Consider the following 25,000-nt stretch of genomic DNA (forward strand, 5'->3'; position numbering starts at 1 on the left):
TTTCTTTTTGAGCGTCGAGAGCGATCACTCCCACACAACAACCCAGCGCGCGCCAGGGGATTCGGCACACCGCTCCAGCAGGTCAAATAAATAAAGAAGTGGAAAGATAAAAAACAGCTGGGGGGGGGTTGTGGCGATTTGAGAGAAGGGGCCTTAATGGATTCACAATCTGCTTTGGCGGACCGGGGAGTTGCATAATTACCTGTTTATTAGAGCGTAGCTCCTCTTGCTGGGCGTCTCAATTAAAACACCCCTCTGTTTGCTCTTCCTCTGGTAATGGATCGCCCCCGCCGAGCCCGGCAGCGTCTCACGTACCGTCTCGCTGCCTCGCCACCCATCTCCCTGACTACCTGTCTGCCCGCGTGTCTCGCTGTCTGCCCACAGCACCTGCTGGTGGGACACTCACACGTCCGGGAGAGACCCCCGGTTGGAACAGGCAGCTCGCTTGACGGTTGTCGAGTCAAACAGTTCAGAGACCGAAAACGGAGGTTTTTTAACCGTTTGGCGTGCCACGCGGCGGGGAATAGACGGCTTCTGCGGCGCCACTCGTCTCTACAGAGTGCGGGTTTTTAGCCGGATTAATTTGCATACGTACAGGCTGGGGCGCACTCTTGTCATTAGAAGTATTGACGTACTTAGTTTTTTGCTTTAAAATATGCGTATGCAGATGGACGGTCAAAGAAATATTGTCAACCACTAAAGCCCTCTCTGCCTGAGATGAAACGCGTTGGAAGTCCCTTCTTGCCTTAATGTTAATCAGGGCCTGTGTGTGTGCCTGTGGATTGGTGGGCTTCGCTGTGTTTTTCTACACTTTGCTTGCCTAATAGGTTGAGATTATTCTGTCGACTTGACTGAAAGGCGGGGGCGGGGGGGGTAGGGGGTCCTCCAGGAAGACTCTGTGTGTGTGTGTGTGTGTGTGTGTGTGTGTGTGTGTGTGTGTGTGTGTGTGTGTGTGTGTGTGTGTGTGTGTGTGTGTGTGTGTGTGTGTGTGTGTGTGTGGTTGTGCGCGTGTGTGTGTGAGTCTTAGAGTGTGGAGAAGGAGAGGATGCATGAAACATCTGTACTCTCCCTGAGAGCTTTTTTTTTTTTTTCTATAATTCATCATCATCCTCGGCAGGCTGGGGATGTTTGGGGGGTGGGGGGGGGGGGTGGGGGTGGGGGGAGACAGGAAGAAGGGAGACAGGCTTGGGGTGTGTGCTGCTGACACTGAAGTAGGAGATGAGAGAGAGACACACACAACCTGTCTCTCTCAATCACAGCGGCGCTGCACAGCGGCAGAAGCTGCAGTGGAGGAGGTGCACCCGGGCGCTGGCAGCGCCGGCTCCTTCTGGGACGCACAGAGAAAAGAAAAGAAAAAACACGTCCAGGAAGTCTCTGGCGAGACTGACGCGCTCGCTATCGCCCGCTGGGACTCACAGACTCAGCTCACACTGCTTTATATTTATTTATTTATTTGATTTAGCTTAAATGGCGGTGCCCCGCGATAATGCTCGCTAGGCTAAAAAGAAATCCTCCTCTGTCAGAAAAAGGCGAAGCAACAAAAAATAAATAAAAACACTCCAGGTGTAGTCGGGGAGTCGGAGAGAGAGAGAGAGAGAGAGAGAGAGAGAGAGAGAGAGAGAGGGAGAGGGAGAGGGAGAGAGGGAGGGAGGGAGGGAGGGAGGGAGGAGAGAGAGAGAGAGAGGGCTGCTGGCCCCAGCCGCCCGGGCTCCAGCGGTGCTGATCAGAGGCTGCTGAGGTGTGGTGGCGTGGCGGCGGGCTGGTGGTGGAGGAACCCCCCTCCGCGGCGAGGCGGGGGTTGGACAGCTGTCAGGGTGTTCTTTTTGGGTGGAGGGACGGGGACCGGGCGTGTGGCGGCTCCTCGTTATCTGGGTCACCCCCGTCTCCACCCGGGGACCCCGGCGCGCACCGTCACCAGCCTCGTTATACGTCTCTGTATCGTTCGCCCCGATCCCGGCGGCGCTCACCTGGTGAGCCGAGAGAGAGAGAGGGAGAGAGGGAGAGAGGGAGAGAGGGAGAGAGATGGAGAGAGAGAGGGAGGGAGGGAGAGAGAGAGAGAGAGAGAGAGAGGGAGAGAGGGAGAGAAATGGAGAGAGAGAGGGAGGGAGGGAGAGAGAGAGGGAGAGAGAGAGAGGGAGGGAGAGAGAGAGGGGGAGAGAGAGAGGGGGAGAGAGAGAGAGAGAGAGAGAGGGAGGGAGAGAGAGAGGGGGAGTGAGAGAGGGAGGGAGAGAGAGAGGGGGAGAGAGAGAGAGAGAGAGAGAGAGAGGGAGAGGGAGAGAATGACGCCCCCTCCTCCCCCGTTCCCCTTCCTCCCCCCTCTTCCTACTCCTCATCCCCCCCTCCTACTCCTTCTCCCCATATCCCCCATCCTCTACCTCCTCCTCCCCTCTCCCCCCTCCTCTTCCTCCTCCCCATCTCCCCACTCCTCCTGCCTCCCCCCTCCTCTTCCTCCTCCTCCCCCCCTCTACCCCCCTCCACCTCCCCCTCTACCCCCCTCCACCTCCCCCCCTCCTCCTCCCCTCCTCCTCTTCTCCTCCTCCTCCTCCCCCCCCCTCTACCCCCCTCCACTTCCCCCTCCTCCCCTCCTCTTCCTCCTCCCCCCCTCCCCCCTCCTCCTCCTAGAACAGGTTCCCCGGCCACAGCCCCCCCCCCACATCACCACGGGATCCCAGTAGGGAAAACCTGCGGATATCTCATCCAGCCCCCCCGGGTTGCAAAATATTCATATGACACACGGAGGTGACTCAATTTCATCAAGACCCTCTTCATATCCTCCTCCTAGCCTCGCCGGTGCCTGTCTACCACACACACACCAGCACGCACGCACACACTAGCACGCACGCACACACACATAAGCACGAACCCTGACACACACACCTTCATCACATCCAATTGCCAAATGTCACCATCAGCACGCTACTTTTTATAATTTCCAGGTAAGGCCTTCAAACCCACCGGGAGGTAGAGGGAGAGAGAGGGAGAGAGAGCGAGGGATAGAGAGGGAGAGAGAGAGAGAGAGAGAGAGGGAGAGAGAGAGAGAGGGAGAGAGAGAGAGAGAGAGAGAGAGAGAGAGAGAGAGAGAGGCTGCATGTAATATTAATGAGGAGAGGAGCGTCAGGTCTCTGCTGAAGGGTGTGTGCGTGCTTGTGTGCATGCATTCATGTGTGTGCGTGTGCAGCTGTGTGTGTGTGTGCGTGTATACATGTGTGTGAGGATTTTTGGATTAGTATTTTGCTCAACAAAGATATTTTCCCATGAGGTCTATTTACTCTTGTCACAGAAGAACTACTCTGACATTCTGGTGGGCACGTGCAATTATTTAGAGGAGAAAGAATGGGAGATGTTGCAGTGATTCAGAAAACAGCTGTCTGGCGTTTTGATTAATTCACCACTGGCAATATATTATTGTTTTTCTGGCCTGAGCGGCCCCAAATTGCTCTATCAGATTTTGATGGGAATCTGACACGGTAGCATTTGGAATCATTTCATAATCATTAGATATCCTTTACAACATGTTCCTATTTGCTTATGTCAGCAGCAGTGGCAGTAGCAATGTATCAAAAATGTAATTAATTCAAAAAAACACTGGTAGTAATACAGTGGAAAAACCACCCATAGGGTGTCTGTTTATGTTAGTGTCTGTTGCTTTGAGTCTGGGTTTTTGTTTGTGTGTTTGTTTGGTGTTCGTGTCTCTGTGTTTGTTTGTCTATTTGTGTGTGTGCGCTCGCCTGTGAGCCTGTGTGTGCCTGTGTGAATCTCGCTGTGCGTTCGGTTGGTGTGCGTGCATGCGTACGGCTTCCGAGGCGTTTTGGTGGATGTCGCCGGCTGGGGAATATCTCACAGCTGTCACAGTCCTCGCTTGTGAGGAGGAACAGGCCGAGTCCCGACCCAAAACGTCTGTAGCCGTGGCGGCGGCGGCGGCGGCGTTGCTATTAGCTTCTGACAGCTGGATGCCGGGGCTTTGAGTGCTGCTCGGCTCTCCTCGAGGGCCTCCACTCCATCCACTGAGCTCCACGCGGGCGACGCAGTGCACAATGAGGTTGAATCGCTTAACCACCAGCCTCCAATCACTGCATCGTTAAACGGGCGGGCCCCCTGGGGCCGGTGGAAGGCCCCTTGGCGAGGCCTTTAGTGCCACAACTTGTGGTATGCTATGTTTTGTTATGTTGTGAGAAGTTGCGTCGTATAACGTTGTGTTACGTTGATACGTCACGCTATTAGGGATGGGAATTGATAAGAATTTCACGATTCCGATTCCGATTCCGATTCTGCTTATCGATCCGATTCCTTATCGATTCTCTTATCGATTCTCATTGGGTGAGAAAATAAGTATAAATGTGTTTGTTTGCATTACATCTCTTTAATATCTGATCAGAAGTGCTTCTAGTATTAGGAAATTGTACATTTTCAAATCAATTGGTCTAGACGAAAAAATATATCGCTTTTTAAGCCCAAATGCCATCATTATGTGCCATACAACTAAAAACACAGACTGAAAACAGCCAAGTAAGAGCTTGTGCCTTTTGGAATTCTAACAGTGCTCATTTGCATTCAACTTGTAACAAAATTAAGCTGACATAAACAAAATGAAGCATTGATTAGACAGAGATTTATTAGATGGGCCTACCTAATAAACCGTTGGAACACACAAGACCGGAAACCATAGCAATGCCGGTAAACAAACCCCGAGAAGCCCAATCCCTATGAGAGCTCCCCACGCTACGGCCATCCGGAGGCGACAGAGCTGTTGGCCGTGATATTATATATACAATTATAATATAGTATATAATATATGATATACTATTATATATAGAGATCCGGGAGTCGCAAACTGCAACAATCACTTTTTCCTCCATTCCGCGGTTCACCCGGACTGCACTGCACTGAGTTTGACGGCTGAACGCTGATTGGCTGTTACGTTACACATGTCACTCAGTTATCACGCTGTTGAACGCTGATTGGCTGTTATCACGACAAAAACTTGTCGCCGGTTTTCTCCCGCGACAAACTCGCCCTTATACGCGTCTCTACGTTCACTTTGTATGGGATCTTGTCGCCCCGTCGCGTTTGGTTTGAACGCACAATGCGATTCTTCCTCGGCGGCGACATGTTTGCTGCGTTCTGAACCAAATCAAAGCAGCGTGTGTGTGACGTCACGACGCATTTGCCGCGACCGGAACCGATAAGCGGAATCGTTAAGCAGGCTTGCTAACGATTCCAAGGAATCGGTTGACTCGGAACCGGTTCTGAACAAGAACCGGTTCTCGATTCCCATCCCTACACGCTATCACAACGTAACGCATCATACCTAACAGTATTGTACTGTATGTTGATTTTACAATGTGGTATGTAACGTTTCGGTGCGTTATGTTGCGCTACGTTACTTAATACTTTTGTGTTTTGTTTTGTTACAATATCTGTCGTTATGTCTTGTTATGTTCTGCTACGTTGTCATAGTGTTTCGTTCTATTACATTACGTTGTGGTACGATGCACTGCGTTACGTGTGAACTAATCATAATTGAATTAATGGCGATGTGTAAAGCTATTTCTTCCTGGGACCATCTTGTTTTGATCGCACCCCGATACATAACTTCCCTGTTTTCCCGGCAACACACATGCTCCAATTTACAAAAACATCTCCTCCTTCACCTATTGTTTTCCATCCTACACGCATATTGGATCACAACTCTCCCGTCTCAGGCTTGGCACCCGCTGCGTATCCAATTCTTTTTCTTTTGAACATGGATTGCCAAGTTGTATTGTGTTACTGAAGTCCTACTCACCAGCTGTCCTGGCCAGCCATCTTCTCCATCACAGCTTCTCGGGCCATGTCCATCCTCCAACCAACCCCCCCCCTCCCCCAATGGTTGGGGGGGGGTTGGAGGATGGACATGGCATGGGGGGGTGCAGGGTGCGTGGGAAGTAGAGGAGGAGTGGGTGGCTCAATCATTTCGGGGAGCTGTTGAAGAGGCCTGGGGAGTCTGTGGAGATTGAATATTGCGTTTCCTGGATCCTGTTGAAATTGAGACCCATCACTTGCTGAGCTAGAGGAAGAGAGGAGCGGTTGGGAGGCGAAGAGGCCGAAATTTCATTTACAACTCTGTTTCAATTCAGTTTGAAGAGGGGGTGGGGGGGTGCGAAGATTGCCGCTTCAGTGTAATGGCCGCCATGGGCTCAACATATAGAAGTTGTCATCTATCGATCTTTTTTTGTGTCAGTAATTAAAAATCATAGGTCTGGAGGCTTCATATGTGACACGCTTGTCATTTGAAGGCAATCGCTTTTTTTCTCCCACAGGTCACATGTTCCCTCAGGCTGGCCTAACAAGCTCTGCTCTGACGGACAACCCGCCCATCGATACACAACCCTGTTATTTATCACATATGTATTAATGCACGTTTACCGCTGCAGCAAACTATTCAAAAATAGAAAAGATAAGTGGAGTTGTGATGTTTCATGATGTCAATGACTGTGTGTGTGTGTGTGTGTGTGTGTGTGTGTGTGTGTGTGTGTGTGTGTGTGTGTGTGTGTGTGTGTGTGTGTGTGTGTGTGTGTGTGTGTGTGTGTGTGTGTGTGCACGCACTCATGCGTATGTTGCAAAATATGTGCGTGTGCATTCGCAACATGTCTTCAGGTAAATTGGGTTCATGGAGGAAGATGCACTGGGATTTGCATTCACTAATTAATTTGTCAGTCTTTTTTTTTCGTTTTCCATTTGCCGTCGGTTCATTAAAATGTACATTAATCATTTGAATTAACCAGAAAAATAATTGAAATTCTATCAATTAACAATGATTGCTCAGTGGAGTTTTAAATATGGAAAAGACTGAAGGGGCTGCCTGCCGCTGATTTATTGTGACATGCGCCGGACCTTTTCAGCAACGCCGGGTTTGGAAAACTAAGTAAATTACAGGGTATCTGGTAATTACCAAAAGTAACATCCTTTTGCAGCACAGACACACACGCGCACGCACTCACACACAACAAATGAGTGCGCTTCCAATCATACGTTCTGCCAAGCACATGCAATGTGTCCCTGTGTCTTTTAATTGGTCTATTTTTTATTATTGTTTAATATGAGTTGGCAGTGCCGGTAGAACTGCTAAGAACGAGATGGGAGAACTAAAAAACACATCCTCCCTTTCTCTCTCTCGCTCTCTTTACCTCTCTCTCTGTCTCTATCTCTCTCGCTCTGTCTCTCTCTGTCTGTCTCTGTCTCTCTCTCTTCTCGTCTCTCTCTCTCTCTCTCTCTGTCTTTGTCTTTGTCTCTCTCTCTCTCTGTCTATGTCTCTCTCTCTCGCTCTGTCTCTCTGTCTGTCTCTCTCTCTCTCGCTCTGTCTCTCTCTCTGTCTCTCTGTCTCTCACTGTCTCTCTGTGTTTCTCTCTCTGTCTCTCTCGCTCTGTCTCTCTCTGTCTGTCTCTGTCTCTCTCGCTTCTCGTCTCTCTCTCTCTCTGTCTCTCTGTGTTTCTCTCTCTGTCTTTCTCTCGCCCAGGCCCTATGCAGGAGACAGTCTTTGACTTCTGGAGGATGGTTTGGCAGGAGAACACAGCCGCCATCGTCATGGTGACCAACCTGGTGGAGGTGGGCAGGGTGAGTTACTGGAACACGGGCATTCCCTCTAACTACACTTCCCAGGTCACACCTTCACAGACGGCCTCATCTATCAAAAGACAAAACTGGAACAACTGCATTATGTATCTGCGTGCGTGTGTGTGTGTGTGTGTGTGTGTGTGTGTGTGTGTGTGTGTGTGTGTGTGTGTGTGTGTGTGTGTGTGTGTGTGTGTGTGTGTGTGTGTGTGTGTGTGCTATAAAAAGGATATAGATGGATCTTTATACATATACTGTGTGTGTGTGTGTGTGTGTGTGTGTGTGTGTGTGTGTGTGTGTGTGTGTGTGTGTGTGTGTGTGTGTGTGTGTGTGTGTGTGTGTGTGTGTGTGTGTGTGTGCCCATGTGCTCTGCTACTGGGGACTCCGTGAGCCATAGTTCCTGCTTTTCAGGAAAATCTCTCTTTCTTGCTCTCTCTCTCTCTCTCACTGGCTCTCCCCCTCTTTCTCTCTCTGTATTTGTCTCTCTCTCTCTCTCTCTCTCTCTGTATTTGTCTCTCTCTCTCTCTCTCTCTCTCTCTCTCTCTCTCTCTCTCTGTCTCTGTCTCTGTCTCTGTCTCTGTCTCTGTCTCTGTCTCTCTCTCTCTCTCTCTCTGTCTCTCCCTGCCTCTTTCTCTCTTTCTCCCAACCTCTCTCTCTCTCCCCCTCTGATGGGTGAGTCATGAGGAGAGGCTGATTGATGGCCTTCATTACCACCGAGCCATCCAGGCGCCCCACTTCTGTTCCGTCACTACGACTCCAGGAACAAGAGATTAGACACAACTAGCCGCACGCGCACACATGCACACACCAACACACACCAAACACCGCCACCACCAGCCCTAAAACAACCACTCCTTAATGTTGTCCTCTGGCTTGTGAAGGACTGTTGTCATCTAGTCTGGACTTCATCTCGTAGGTGGTGCTAATGCGCGGGCCCATACTTCACCGACCGTGCGCGTGTGCGTTTGTGTGTGTGTTTGTGTGTGTTTGCCTTGGAAGACAGAGCTTGAACAGCTTGTTTGTTCCCCCCCACTAACCTCCTTCACCTCCCACTGTTTCTCCTGGTTAGATCAGCATCAGAACACACCTCACATTAAACATTAAACCAACACACACACCTGCATCACATGCTGCCCCGCCAGCCAGCGCCCGCCGACACACGCGCACATACCCACATTGCGTTACGGCGTAAAACCCTGACACGCAGTCACACCTTTGCGGTAGCGAGTGTGTCAGGCGTAGTGACGGCGGCGGCGGCGGCGGGGTCTTGAACGTAGCGGAGCTGCTAATGAACCCGCGGCGCCCCATGTCTCCAGGCACCTCATTAGGACCACCGCTCTGCCGTGGCGCCAGCCGCGCCCGGGGGGGGGGGGGGGGGGGGGCGCCACGCCCTCTGCCTTCCCCACACCTGCTCAGCCGCAGCGGTGGCTCGCGCCATGTGTGAGGGCGGGGTGGGTACGGCGGTGGGGTCCTCCTCCTCCTCGTCTTCCTCCTCTTCCTCCTCCTCCTCCTCCTCCTCTCTCTTCTCTTCCTCCGCTTCCGCCTCCTCCTCCTCTACCATCTCCTCTTCCTCCTCCACCTCCTCTCTCTTCTACTCCTCCTCCTTCTCCTCCTCCACCTCCTCTCTTCTCCTCCTCTTCCTCCTCTCCCCCTCCTCCCTCTTCCTCCTCTCCTCCTCCTCCCCCCCTCCACCTCCTCTCTCTTCCTCCTCCTCCCTCTCCTCTTCCTCCTCCTCTTCCTCCTCCTCCTCCACCTCCTCTCTCTTCTCCTCCTCTTCCTCTTCCTTCTCCTCTTCCTCCTCCAACTCCTCTCTCTTCTCCTCTTCCTCCTCCTCCTCCTACGCTCTCTTCTCCTCCTCTTCCTCCTCTTCCCTCTCCTCTTCCTCCTCCTCTTCCTCCTCCTCCACCTCCACCTCATCTCCTCTTCATCCTCCTCTCCCTCCTCCTCTCCTCCCCCCCCCCTCCAATCTGTCTTCTATATGATCCCTGTCCAATGACGCCCGCGAGACACCGTCGGTCACAGAGAGCGTGGCTCCGGCGGAGAGGAGGAGGGGGGGGGGGGAGGGGAGGGTGGAGTTGCCCCCTTACCCACTTCCACCTATCCGCCATAAAAACCACAGCCCGTCATATCACCGCCGCGAGCCATCTGCTCAGCTCAGCTGCTGGCAAAACGCACCAAACCCTGCACGGCCTCGTGCACAACACACACGGACGTGCGCTTCACACACAGCAGCGGCAGTCAGCAGACTTTGATGTACTATAGATTTTGTTTGGAAGGTGTTTTTGTGTGTGTGTGAGTGTGTGTGGTAGGGGGGGGGGGGGGGGGGGGTCAGTGTGTGTCTTATGTGGATCACTCAAACACAGACGCACAGAGCCCGTGTGTGACACACACACACACACAGACACACACACACACACACACACACACACACACACACACACACACACACACACACACACACACACACATACCCCCCCCCCCACACACACACACACCCAGACGAGTGCATACTTGCGGGGGCAGATAAAGCTACATTTGTATGTACGTCCGTGCTCTTCACCCATGAGCTAATTCCTGCCACCTTTCCCAAAATGAGGTCCCCCTGATTTAGAGCTAGATCTAATAAGGTAATGGCTTTCAGCCTAATTTAATCTGGCTGGAGGCGGATGCTGGATTTGTGATTGCCATCAGGGATTAGTCATCATGGGGGTGGTGATGATGGGATAGAGTGTGGACCTGCAGTCTCCCCCTTGTGCCCTCCTCCCCTCCACATCAAAGCCCAAATCTCATTTAGTTTCACTCCCCAATCAGAGCATACGCACACGCACGCACACATGCACACACGCACACTCTTACCCACACTCTTACGCACGCACACACACTCACAGAGAGACAATAGCAGCGGAAATTAGAATTTAATTTAGCAACTGTGGTGATCAGGTTTACCCTTGTCATCAGAAACCATCATTTTTCTCTGATACACACACACACACACACACACACACACACACACACACACACACACACACACACACACACACACACACCCCTCCGACAAATCAGATGATGTTTGCCAGAGCCCTCAGTATCAACAGTTTAATTGAAAGGGTGAGGAGAGAATTGTATGTGTGTGTTTGTCCGTGTGTGTGTGTGTATGTGCGCGTGTTTTGTGCTCGCCGTCTGTGTGTGTGAGATGATGATGATGATACCTAATACACAGGAGTTTTCCAGCGGGACATTTTAGATTTCTTCGGGGAAATCTGTTTTTAAACAGCCAACGGTTTATCAGTTCATATCATTATTAGATCGTCTTTATTTTCCCTCATCAAATCACAGCACTTGATCATTCCTCTATTTTGTCTTCCACCCCCTTGCCGGAGAGAACTTGAGGTGCGCAATCGTACCCTGCTCCCCGGTCCCCCGGGGCGCCAGCATTAGGCCTCCGCTCACGAGCCCTGTTCTCTCTTAACAGTCTGCCGTCGCCGCGCGGCGCCTTTAAACTCATTCTCAGGTTATCGACGTGCGAATGAAAAGGCAGTAATGTGCCGGAGGGGCGAGCGCCCCCGTCGATACGTGGGATTCCCATTCTGTGGCGACGGCTCCTTGACCAGCGGCTGAAACTAATAGGACTCCATGGAGACATGGAGCTCTGAATATTGGCTGCAGATAGGGAGGGTAATGTTCTGTGACGGCGATGTCGAGGGCGGGTTCGGGATATAAAATGAAGATCTGATGAATCGGATTGTGGTTTAAAGCATAACTTGGTTATCTACTTTTTGGGTTGAAACCAGATAGGTGTGTGTGTCTGTGTCTGTGTGTGTGTGTGTGTGTTTCCGTCTCTGTGTCTGTGTCTATGTGTGTGTGTGTGTCTCTGTCTGTGTGTGTGTGTGTGTGTGTGTGTGTGTGTGTGTGTGTGTGTGTGTGTGTGTGTGTGTGTGTGTGTGTGTGTGTCTGTGTGTGTGTGTGTGTGTGTGTGTGTGCGTGCGTGCGTGTGCGGGTGTCTGCGTAGAGGGGCAGTCTACGTAGTAATTGATGTGTAAAGATACTTGAACGTGTGACGTACGGCGCCAACGTCATGCTGTGGTCGTCTGGTCGTGTGTTTCCCGTGCTTCAGGTCAAGTGCTGCAAGTACTGGCCCGACGACACAGAGATCTACCGGGACATCAAGGTGACGCTGATCGAGACGGAGCTGCTGTCGGAGTACGTCATCAGGACCTTTGCCGTGGAGAAGGTACACCTCTCTCTCCCCCGTCCCTCCGAAGAGTTTATCCTCAGTATGAGGCCATTAGGTGGAGGCTGTTTGTAGCAGGGTGAGGCCATGAGGTGGAGGCTGTTTGTAGCAGGGTGAGGCTGTTAGGTGGAGGCTGTTTGTAGCAGGGTGAGGCTGTTAGGTGGAGGCTGTTTGTAGCAGGGTGAGGCTGTTAGGTGGAGGCTGTTTGTAGCAGGGTGAGGCTGTTAGGTGGAGGCTGTTTGTAGCAGGGTGTAGACTGTTAGGTGGAGGCTGTTTGTAGCTGGGTGTAGACTGTTAGGTGGAGGCTGATAGGCTGAGGCTGTTTGTAGCAGGGTGTAGACTGTTAGGTGGAGGCTGTTTGTAGCAGGGTGAGGCTGTTAGGTGGAGGCTGTTTGTAGCAGGGTGAGGCTGTTAGGTGGAGGCTGTTTGTAGCAGGGTGAGGCTGTTAGGTGGAGGCTGTTTGTAGCAGGGTGTAGGCTGTTGTTTGTGAGACACTCGGACACGGCTCCTTCAGTAGCAGAGCACGTTGTGTAACTTTGCAAATTAGAGTCAAATCTTTTCCACATTTTCAAACTCATTAGCTTCTTTAACTGCTTTATGTCGATGCCACGGACGGCAGTGTACGAACACTTTGTCTTATGTACTGCACCTTCCAACTCCAATTCAGTTATCTAAATGATAATCTGACTGCCCGCCCTTATTGGAAATAAAGTGGAAATCACTGAACTGGTGTAATGACAAACACACACAGGGGGGAGGGATAGGGCAGCCCTGCAAGGACAAACAACATACATGAGTAATATAGGTGTGTACATAATGATGAGGTATAATAAAGACACACTGTGGAGCTTGATGGAGTGTGTGTGGTAGTTGGTTGGCAGAGGATGGAAACATGAGCCCTTCCTCGGCTCCATCCATTAAATCGCAATCTGTATTCAATACATTTCCTGTGTTGTGTGTGTGTGTGTGTGTGTGTGTGTGTGTGTGTGTGTGTGTGTGTGTGTGTGTGTGTGTGTGTCAGAGAAGCTCTGACCTCCACCTCACATATCGCCTTGTTTACTCACCAAATACCAAAAAAAATAACTGACCCTTATCCCAGCTAGCCAGCTCCAACTCTCCAGCTCGCCTAGGCTGTGTGTGTGTGTGTGTGTGTGTGTGTGTGTGTGTGTGTGTGTGTGTGTGTGTGTGTGTGTGTGTGTGTGTGTGTGTGTGTGTGTGTGTGTGTGGTCATACATTGATAATACTTCATACTCTCTTCTGCTCTTTCTGCGTTTGTGTGTGTGTGTTTCTGTGTGCGTGTACGTGTGTGTTTGTGTGTGTGTGTGCGTTAGTGTGTGTGCGTGTGTTTCTGTGTGTGCGTGAGTGCGTGCGTGCACGTGTGCGTGTGCTTGCGTGCGTGCGCGTGTCTATTCATACAAAGAGAGCGTTGACCCTCTCCTCCTCTGGCCACCACAGAGAGGCGCTCACGAGATCAGGGAGATACGACAGTTCCACTTCACGGGCTGGCCGGACCACGGCGTGCCCTACCACGCCACAGGGCTGCTGGGCTTCATCCGCAGGGTCAAGTCCAAGACCATGACCAACGCCGGGCCAATGGTGGTCCACTGCAGGTCTGTACTGGGAGCCCGGAGCCATTACCGCATGCCTACCCACACTCGACCTGTACACAGGGGGTCTGGAGGATTTTAATGAATGTACTAGAGTGGTTTCTGTGCCTTGCACTTCAGAGGAGGACATATGGTCGGGGGTGTTAAGGATATTGGGCCGCAAATAATTAGTGATCATATGGAGAAAATCATTTATATTTACAGTACAGCTGGAAATTAGCCAAATAGGCTAAAGCTGCTCCTTTTACTATACAGTTAATTAAAGGGGACTCTCCACAAAACTATAAACAAATAAACTAAACTAAACGTGTAAGGTTGAAGGGTAACTAAACTTTTAAAAACAGGCGTGATTGTTTTGTGAGTGTTTTACTGTATTTAACTTTTGACTGTTTTTCTTTGAAAAAATGGCGAATTACTTGATTTGATGCTATAAAAACTAAATGCAGGATCCAAAACACAGTAAAATTTGTTTGTTGGCGCAACCACTTCGGGGCCAGTTTCAAAAAGTCGAAGATGGAATCCCAAAGCTAGGAGGCTGTACCCCCAAAATTCAGGTTACTAGGCAACAAGCAGAGGACACATGAACTTATGATAAATAAGCTCATGGCACAGTGTGTGTATCGCAACCATTTTTTCAACATTGTGTGGTGAAACACTTGAATCGCAGCTCATGTTGTCTCCTCGATTACGATTGGTCCCCTACAGTGCGGGGGCGGGCCGGACCGGCTGCTTCATAGTGATTGACATCATGCTGGACATGGCTGAGAGAGAGGGCGTGGTGGACATCTACAACTGTGTGAGGGAGCTACGCTCACGCAGAGTCAACATGGTCCAGACAGAGGTATTTAATATATATATATCAATATATATATAAAGGCTTGGAGGGAACTGATTCATGTAAGAATCGCATATTCTGAAACGATTCACAAGTTCTGAAAATCTATATTTTGGGGCGAGGTTTTTCCCTTTCGTCTTAGGTTCACCTTTGTGTGCTAACATTATTGCTTTCGTATACACGCTTCACTCTGCTTTCACGCCATCATTTGCCACATCGCCTTTCTCAGCACCCAGTGGGCTGGAGTAGATCCTTAAATCAACCCCCTACGTACTGAAGAGAGAACCGATGTTGAATCAGGAACGGCTCTGAATCGAGAACCGAATTCTGAAATCGAATCGCGAGATACCGAAAGATTCCCACACCCCGGAGTAATTCTGCACCCGGTAGTTCCTAGAGAAGGACTGATGGCCGTGTCGCGCTCTGGCCCCCGTTCAAACCACGCTGCTGCTAGTAATTGATTGGTTGCTGTGATTAAGGTCACTGGAGGGGACGTAATGCACTTAGCCCACAGCCCTACAAACGATCCATTCCCCTCCAAAAACACTCGGGTCATTATTTCATTTGAAGCCCCGGACCGGCGTGTCCGTACCTCGGCTTTTATCACGGCCCCCCGGGGGCCCCCGCGCCATAATCACATTCTCATTGACCCTTTCACTCGCCAGCGTCGTTTATCGTCGAGAAATAAAAACGTGAGCGGCACGCAGGCTAGACGCGGATCCGAAACCCCCCTCCAACCTCCCCCCGCCTAAATACGAGGGGTAAAAGCCAGTCCTGGAGGACTCGTGGGCGGGAGCGGGCCTCTCCCGGAGGCCTCCCTGGAAGGGCACGCCGCTTTTTCCTGAACGCCCGCCATCTGGAAGCGGCCGGTGCCGGCGCCGCCGCCACGGCGCTGGACGCATCATTTGTCCGCGGCGCCGTTTAGATCACAGGCGTCGTTGGTCTTAATGGGCCGAATGCTTCATGGCTGACGTGTGGAGCGGGACCGGCGCCGGGCGGGAACCCGAATGTCGCCATGTTCCTCCTGACTCGCTCTGCGCTAAAGTCAAGTGACCTTCAGACTGTGTGTGTGTGTGTGTGTGTGTGTGTGTGTGTGTGTGTGTGTGTTTTCTCCTTGGATGTGTGTGGGTGTGTGTTATGTGGCCGTGTGTGTGTGTGTGTGTGTGTGTGTGTGTGTGTGTGTGTGTGTGTGTTTTCTCCTTGTGTGTGTGTTATGTTGCAGTGTGCGTGTGTGTGTGTTTTATGCGGCTGAGTGTGTGTGTGTTGTGTGGCTGTGTGTGTGTGTGTGTGTTGTGTGGCTGCGTGTGTGTGTGTTATGCGGAAGCGTGCGCGTGTTTGTGTGTGTGTTATGTGGCTGCGCGTGCATGCGCGTCTGTCTGCTATGCATTGTGAGTGTGTATATTATTTGTCTGCGTGTGCATGCGTGTGTTCCTGTTGTGCGTTTTGAGTGTGTGTGTGTGTCATTCCCCTCGCAGGTGTCCAGGCTGTTTGCTTGGCAGGGCTCCTCTGCCCTCCAGCTGCGATGCGTCTCTCCTTGCGTCCCCTCTGTCCTTTTATCGGTCGATGGCCGCCGGCCCAGTGCAGTGCATGGCTGTTTGCTGTTGGCTCTTTGTTGTCGTCGTCGTTGTTTAAAGTGTGTGAGCCGCGATCTGCCGGGTCGATCGATCGGTGGAGCAGAGGCCTGGTCCGGTCGGGCCCGGTCACTCCCACGCCTTCGGGGCCAGTGGGTTCACGCCCTCCACGCTACATGTGTGGGGGTGTGGGGGACGTTGATTTTTCCGTTGGATGTGTAAATCGGTGACCCCTGCGCTCGTGGATTTGTTCTGAAGTGACAAGACAGAGTCAGCTGAAAATGTCACTTCACAATGGATTCACGTCAAGCCGTCAGCTGGAGCTGTCAGATTGCCACAGGGGGGGTGGGGGGAAAGAGAGGGAGGGGGGTAAGCGGTGGCATGGCTGCCACGGCAACAGACTCGCTGCCCCCGTTTGATTGTCAGAAGGGCTCCTCAGCCATGTTAGGACATGGGCGACAGCGATGATGATGTGATAATGATGGGTTGAGGGTTGATGATCAGAAACATATATGATGAGATGAGTCGGGACTCTGGCCTGGCAACGCCATAGTACTGGCGTGGCCTAAAGCATTGTATAAAAAATGTTTGGGGGAATTCTCAAAATAAGGTTACCCAATGTAATGTGGAAAGTGAATTTGAGGACACTCTACCAAGAGTTTGTTGATAATAGTGAAGAGAACACGATGACGGCCTCACCGATCATAGTGGTGAATGAAATCAAATGTAAACGAAGAACTACTGAATGATTAATGTTAACCTGAAATAACTTTTCTAACGGAATCAGGTGTGTACACTCGTGCGACGGTCGTTGACGTGACTGTAAACAAACCACCGGTTAAGTCAAGTTTATCCCCTCCTCTCCTCAGGAGCAGTACGTCTTCATCCACGACGCCATCTTGGAGGCGTGTCTCTGCGGGGACACCACCATCCCGGCCAATCAGCTGCGCTCGGTCTACTACGACATGAACCGCCTGGACCCGCAGACCAACTCCAGCCCCATTAAAGAGGAGTTCAGGGTGAGGCGGCACGCTGTCCACACACAGCACTTTGAGGACCACCTCCAGTAATCTTCTTAATGTTTTTCAGCTGTTTAATTTCGCCCTAAGCCAAGCCTGGCGGCTTTAAATTGCTTCTGTAATTATTACAGCTGGAGGGAGCCCTTAAAGAAAATTGCCGGTATCAATCTAGCATAGGTACTCGGTGCATAATTAAGATAGAATGGGGGAAAATGGGATGAAAAAGAAAATGTACTCAAGATTTTAACATAAAAAATATATGTCACGGAATTTGGCGAAGACGTCGGTTACTAGACAGCAGGAATCTGTATCCACCGGATACATTGCTTTGAAATCGCTGATACATGCTCTGTTCTACACGCATTAAGTCTGCCCTCCACATCTATGTATATTATTCACTTGTTCGCTGTGTGAAACAGGCCTTCTCACAGCCAGGCCACAAGCACCAGGGCCCCGTTCCCACGCAGCACGGAGGCCTGTTGTATCGCGTCCCACCCACGGGACGCGACTGTGTTGTTCGTAGGCGGAATCCGGGAAAAGTCCCGCCTCCAGCGCTAGGATTGGACAGGCAGCCCGTCAGTCAAACTCGCACGCTGACTCCTAACCGTAACCCTAAACCTAACCCTAACCCTAAATAGAGTACTAAAGTGTGACGTCACGTTTCCATCTATTCTACACAAACCAAATTAACGAAGGGGGGAATCCTATGCCACACAAACGTTTTATAGAAAAGGAACGATTTTTTGGAGAATTAATTTGCGAGTTTGCTTTACCAATGATGTAAGTAATATTGAGATTGGGCCAACTTACCGTTGCATTATAAACTTTATCTTTCATGCTAGCGCAAACTTTTCCTTTTAATACCCCAGGGGAATACATGCACGCCTCGACATGTTCAATTGGTAGTGATTTTCGTCTCTTGAAATGATTTAATTTCATCTTGAAAGAAACAACACATGGAAGCAATGGAAAACGCCATCTCTCGTCCGGTTGTTTAGAACTGAGAATCCGGTTGCCAGGACAACGTCACGTTTTCACTTTAGTTCTCCATTTCCTTCCCTGCAGTCCCGTGACAGATTTGAGCCTTTCTGGATTGGATGAGGGATTTAAACCAACGTGAATGGACAAGCTCCGGCTAACCCTAACCCTCACAAATATTCATGATCTTCCCGGATTCCGCCTACAAGAAACACATTCGCCCACGGGACGCATTGACGACCGCTGTTGACGATCCGTGTTTGCACCGCTCATGCCCCCCCCCCCCCCCCCTAGACCCTGAACATGGTGACCCCCACCCTGCGGGTGGAGGACTGCAGCATCGCCCTGCTGCCGCGGAACCACGAGAAGAACCGCTGCATGGACGTGCTGCCGCCGGACCGCTGCCTGCCCTTCCTCATCACCATCGACGGGGAGAGCTCCAACTACATCAACGCCGCCCTCATGGACGTAAGGGGACACGCACACACACACACACACACACAAGACGAACAATACACACTAGAGAACACACATACAGAATACACATACGATACACAATGGACGGGGAGAGCTCAAACTACCTCAACGCCGCCCTCATGGACGTAAGGGGACACGCACACACACGACGTGTACGATACACACTAGAGAACAAACACACAACAAATAACACATACGATACACAATGCAGAACACACACACAGGCCACAAACACAATTTACAAACACAAACATGGACAAGCACACGCACACCATCCAGAACAAACACAAACATGCAGAAACACACACGTCATAAAATACACACCAGAGAACACACACACATATACAATACAGAGCAAAAACTCACAGATACAATATAGAAAACACAATCACACACACAAACACATACAGACAGCTACATAGACACGCACACCACACACAATACACAATGAAGAAAACACAGACACACACAGACACACCAAAACACACAAAATTCAGATTACATTCACACACACACACACACACACACACACACACACACACACACACACACACACACACACACACACACACACACACACACACAGACAATGCAGAACACCCACACACATATCACATACAATACAAAATGTAAAACAGATACTCACAAAGCACACACTACTGAGCACACACTATCAAACACACAACCGACACAACACAAGAATACTCTGCATCCTTGAACTTTACCGAGGACCTGAAATGTGCGCTGGTGCGCGGCCTCTTTGCTTTTTGCTGGTAAAGGTTAACATGGAGATGAGCTGCTGTGTTTATCAGTGTGTGTAAAAGACAGCGAGGAGGAGGTCACAGAGGTCAACCTTGTGCCCATTACTGCCTTCAACTGTTTTGTCTGTTTTTGCTTTTGAAAAAAATTAAATCGTCTCTCACACAGATACACACACATACACACATTCAGAGACTCTAAACTCACTCATTCCACATCCCTCTTTCAATTCTGTTCAAGGGTGACTTTGATCATCGAGACCGGCTGCACGTGTACGATATTCTTCAGTCTTGGTAGAAGAATACGTAAAAAAAAAAAAGGGGTCAAAGTTCATGTTCTCCATTGAAACCGCAGCCCCAACTCAGAGATCTTTGCCTCGGACTACAAGGCCTACTCCCGCTCTTAATATACAAGCTCAGACACGGCATCTCCATTAGAATACAAGAGCCTTTAACAAAAGCCTGGTCATCGACTGAGGTCATTTCTTTAAATAAATGTAACTTTTTTCATCCCGGCTAACACGTAGAGCTTACCGGGTGTAAAATATACATGAGGTTCCTCCGCAAGGACACCTCCAATGTTCCTTCGCTTTTTGTCTCCATCCTTTCTTCTCACCTCCATCCCTCTTTTCTCCCCCTCTCCTCTCATCTCTCACTCCGGATTCCCTTTCATCATCTCCCCGCTCTGCCTCCCCTCTTGACCCCCACTGCCACCCCCCGGTCCTCCCCCCCCCTCCAGAGCTATAAGCAGCCATCTGCGTTCATCGTGACCCAGCACCCCCTCCCCAACACGGCGAAGGACTTCTGGAGGCTGGTGCTCGACTACCACTGCACCTCCATCGTGATGCTCAACGACGTGGACCCCGCCCAGGTAAACCCTATCCGGTGCACACACACACGTACATGCACGCCCATGCGTGCACACACACACACACACACACACACATGCACCCACATACATTAAAGCACACACATGCAATCACATGTACATGCACACACACTCATGCACACATATGCACGCACATGTACATGCACACATATGCACGCACATGTACATGCACACAAACTCACACACTAATACACGCACACACACACGCACATGCACACACGCACATGCACGCATATGAACATGAACACACACACAAACCCAAATGCCCAAACATGCATGCACACACACGCACCCGCACGCATTTGTACATGCACACACACACGCACACACACATGCACACACAGACAAGCACACCTGTACACCTGCACAAACAAACGCACCTGGTTACATCAACACACGCATACCCCACACACGAATAGGCCATCCCCGCACAGAGAAACACTGAGAGGACGTACCCCAAACAGTACCCCAAAAGATACATGCACAAACAAACACAACTACAGACACAAAGACACGCATCCAAATGCACACAGATGCAGAGGCACTGTTACGGCACCATCACAAGGTCGGAGATGGTTCCAAATAACATGTAGGCTGAAGACAAAGGGCTGCGTTCGAAACAATTTATTTATTTAAACATTGCTTTTGACAAATGGCGGAATGGCATTAAATCAACCAAAGGAAATAGAACAAAAAAGAAAGGAAACCTAACTAAACCTGACTCCGGGGGAACAACCACCAACGCATAAATGATAGTACGAGCAAGAATGTTCTCACATGGGAAATTGGTGCTTAACAGCAACTTGCAGTACGACAAACTCTACACAGACATACACAAACAGCAGGGCATCCTAGGGGAGCGTGACGAGGGCTTCATGTAGTAACAGCAGACAACAGAGAAAGTAGGGCGGTGGTGCTGCTGGGACCGAAAGCAAAAGTCAGAAAACAATCCCTTCATTTGATCCTGCATACTCCATCCCTCACACATGCCCAGAGAGGGAGGGAGAGGGAGGGAGAGGGGGAGAGAAAGAGAGAGAGAGAGGGAAAGAAAGACAGAGTGAGGGAACGAGAGATAGAAAGAGAGAGAGAGAGAAGGGAGAGGGGGAGAGAAAGAGAGAGAGGGAAAGAAAGAGTGAGGGAACGAGAGATAGAAGAGAGAGAGAGAGGGAGAGTGGGAGAGGGAGATACAGTGAGGGAGAGAGAGAGAGGGAGAGGGAGAGAGGGAGATACAGTGAGGGAGAGAGAGAGAGGGAGAGAGGGAGATACAGTGAGGGAGAGAGAGAGAGGGAGAGGGAGAGAGGGAGATACAGTGAGGGAGAGAGAGAGAGGGAGAGGGAGAAACGGTGAGGGAGAGAGGGAGGGAAAGAAAGAGAGAGAAGGAAAGAAGGAGAGGGCAAGGGAAAGAGAGATAGAAAGAGAGAGGGAGAGAGAGAGCGTGCGTGTGAGAGAGAAAGCGGCTCGGGCTAAAAATCGACATCCACCTCGAAAGGATTCAAATAAATTAGAATGTACAGGGCGCTGTGTGTCCGATCGCGCACATGCGCGGGGGGGGGGGGCGTGTGTGCGGGGTGGGGGGCCGTGCGCGCCCACTACCCGCCACGTAAGCCAATGAGAGCGGCCCGCTGGATGGATGAGCCGGGCCTGCGGAGGAGGCTCCACGGGGCTCCAGCCCGGGGCTCTGTCATAACACCTGCGGATCAAAGCCCCCTAGCTGGCCTGCCTACCCCCCCCCCCCGGGTGTCAGGCTGCTCCGACTGGATGGACGGAGGGGGTGGATGGAGGGATGGACGGAGGGACGGAGCGTTTCATTGCATATTCTCACTGTAGCTGGGATAGGAAGGAAGGCAGGCAGGCCGGAGAGCCAGCAGATGGGGAGGAAGAGAGAGGGAGGGTGGGGGGGGCAGGTGGGGGGGAGACGGGGAGGGAGGGAGGGGGAGGGGGAGCGTGGAGGATCAGTGTCTCTCCATCAGACTCTTTGTTGTCTCGCGTCTGTTGAATTTGTCAAGTGTTGATGGACTCTCTGAGGAAGAGCAACCCGAATTCGAGGAGGAGGAGTGATTTCCTGGTGTGTGTGTGTGTGTGTGTGTGTGTGTGTGTGTGTGTGTGTGTGTGTGTGTGTGTGTGTGTGTGTGTGTGTCAACACGTACACACACACGTACTCGCCCGTTACTACGAGCAGTATGCCGCGAGCGTTCATCTGTACCCTGGTGTCGGTACATTTGTTCTCGTATATCCGTTTTGTTTTTCGGGTTGTTCCTGCGGTGGAATCTTGTTAATGCCTCAATCACCCGTTCTCCAGACGGTTCTGTAACGTACACCATATGCACAACATGCTTGTGAATATATAATGAACTGTAAAGCGATGGCTTAGGATTTATGAATGCAGATTTTGAGTGGCCGGAGGCAGCGCTAACACGTTGCATCAGAATCAGAATCACGATTTTGAAGTATCTTTGCACATTCAAGGACATGAGGCAACATGATATAAGAAAAATATAAAAAATGCATATTGGAATTATTAAAAGACCAATTTGTATGAGTATTTACACTCTAAGTTATGGAGAACTAAATGATGTAGGCTGTGAAAGGATAACACCCACCCACGCTCACACACACTCGTTCAACCTCGACTTGGGGTGGTCTTGGACCCCCGCAGTATGAAGGCCCAGTGATGCTCCTGGGTTCAGATGGATAATTATATAAACGGAGAAGAGAAATCCCCAAACTAACATAAACTAGCATAACTCAATGGCATCGGCACCTTAAAGAACCACACCGCTGTCATGTGGATTGACCTATATTACCGACAGTTTCTGATGCAGATGGAAACTCCTGATGTTTTTTAACAGCCGCCATCCTATTGTGATAGCAATAGGATGGAAACTGAAATTGATGTGGGAAATGTGTGGGGAAAAAGCAGAAAATGAGTGGGAGACTCAAAAACACATATACTACGAAATAAGTCTTAGTATAACTCTTTCCAATAAGTACGTCAGATTCGCTAGCATTGAAAATAAAGGGAGACATTGTTGTTTGTTTTCTCTTTGAGGTGCTCGCAACCCAATTTCAACCAACGAGGAAAAAAATAAAACATCCAGATTGATTTTGAGTCTACGCTCGCATCACCGCTACAAAGCCGTCATCGCACGCACAACACACAATCTCCCCCTTTCTTCTGATTCTGTAGACAGCCATGAGGAGAGGCTCACATGGGGCTGGTCTGCAGGGCCGCAAGTGGTCTCTCTCTCTCTCTCTCTCTCTCTCTCTCTCTCTCTCTCTCTCTCTCTCTCTCTCTCTCTCTCTCTCTCTCTCTCTCTCTCTCTCTCTCTCTCTCTCTCTCTCTCCCTGATCTAGACCATGAAAAATAGTGTTAATGGAAAGGACCACGTGTTTGGATATGCAGCTGCTGCGTGGAATACCTGACCAGTGTGAAACATGCAAGCCCTTGTTTTGATGGGACACGATCTTAACTCTCAACACACACAAGCTCACTCGTTCTATGTCTTCCTTGGGGTGGACTTTCGACTCTTGTGCATATGAAGCCACAGTGAACAGGAAGGGCACCAAACTAACTGCACATCCTTTCTTCTCTCTGTTCTCTCCTTCTGTTGATCCTCTCTGTTTGTCTCTCCATGTCCATCTATGTTTACCTTTGCATTGACCTGGGTCAATGATGGTTCGACTGTGTGTCTGTGATTGTGTGCGTGCGTCTTTGTACGTGCATCTGTGTGTGCGTGTGTTTGTGTGCATGTTGGTTTGTGTATGTGTGCGTTTGTGTGTGTGCATGCCTGTACGTGCCTGCCTGTGTGTGTGTCGGTGTGCCTGAATGTGTGCATGAATCTGTGTGTGCATGCCTGTGTGTGTGTGTGTGTGTGTGTGCGTGTGACTGTGTGTGTGCATGCCTGTGTGTGTGTGTGTGTGTGTGTGTGTGCGTGTGACTGTGTGTGCGTGTGCATGTGTGTGTGCCTGTGTGAGCACGTGCCTGTGTCTGTGCATGAACGTGCGTGTGTGTGTGTGTGTGTGTGGGTGTGCGTGTGTGTATGTGTGTGTGTGTGTGTGTGTGTGCGTGTGCGTGCGTGGCCATGTCCATGTCCATGTCCGTGTCTGTGTCTATTTTTTCTTAGTTGTGTCCACAGTACTGGCCAGAGAACGGCGTTCACCGCCACGGACACATCCAGGTGGAGTTCGTGTCCGCTGACCTCGAGGAGGACATCATCAGCAGAATATTCCGGATTTACAACGCTGCCCGGGTACGATTCCGCCATCAGCACACTCACACAACAGCCTGTTGCATTCTTAGGTTGGGGGTGGAATGTGTGTGTGTGTGTGTGTGTGTGTGTGTGTGTGTATCTGTGTGTGTCTTTGTGTGTGTCTCTGCGTGTGTGTGTGTACACTCATGCAACAGCCTGTTGCGTTCTTAGGTTAGGGGTGGAGTGTGTGTGTGTGTGTGTGTGTGTGTGTGTGTGTGTGTGTGTGTGTGTGTGCAGTTTTTCAAGTCTGTGTTCCAGCGTTACTGGGTGAAAACTTTTCTTTTCTGTCTCTTTATCATTTTTCTTTGGGAGTATTCTGCTGATCAGTTTTTTGACAGTAACTGTGACTGCCGAGCTCACCCGCCCACACCTCCCACACCTCCCACTCACACATACTGGTGCGAGGAGCCGGCTCGGCTCGCACCAGTGGGGAAAGATCCTTCTGTTCTTGAACTATGTGGCTCTCTCTCCCTCGTTCTATGTCTCTCTGTCTCTCTCTCTCTCTTCTTTCTCACTCTGTCTCTGTCTCTGTTTCTGACTCATCTCTCTCTCTCTCTCTCTCTCTCTCTCTCTCTCTCTCTCTCTCTCTCTCTCTCTCTCTCTCTGTCTCTGTCTCTCTGTCTCTCTGTCTCTCTCTCACTCTCTCTCTCTCTCTCTCAATCTATCTCTCTCTCATTATCATATCTCTCTAACTCAATCTCTCTCTCTCTCAATCTCTCTCTTAATCTCAATCTCTCTGTCTCAATCTCTCTCACACAAGTGGGAACGAGCCTTCTGTTCTTGAACTACGTGGAT

The 25,000-nt window shown here is 50.5% G+C and overlaps 1 protein-coding gene across 1 annotated transcript in view; it reads left to right on the top strand.

Annotated features, from left to right (window-relative positions):
- LOC132462835 (receptor-type tyrosine-protein phosphatase mu-like) overlaps positions 1-25,000 on the top strand; it is a 151,054-nt gene that overhangs the window by 102,315 nt on the left and 23,739 nt on the right. Inside the window, 9 exon segments of the mRNA XM_060058595.1 lie at positions 385-436; positions 7,363-7,593; positions 11,705-11,821; positions 13,277-13,431; positions 14,134-14,269; positions 16,704-16,853; positions 18,126-18,299; positions 19,806-19,937; positions 24,080-24,205. Coding sequence (XP_059914578.1) covers positions 385-436; positions 7,363-7,593; positions 11,705-11,821; positions 13,277-13,431; positions 14,134-14,269; positions 16,704-16,853; positions 18,126-18,299; positions 19,806-19,937; positions 24,080-24,205 — 1,273 coding nt within the window.

This window comes from Gadus macrocephalus, chromosome 8 (genome assembly GCF_031168955.1).
Source record: "Gadus macrocephalus chromosome 8, ASM3116895v1".
Classification (NCBI taxonomy): Eukaryota; Metazoa; Chordata; class Actinopteri; order Gadiformes; family Gadidae; genus Gadus; species Gadus macrocephalus.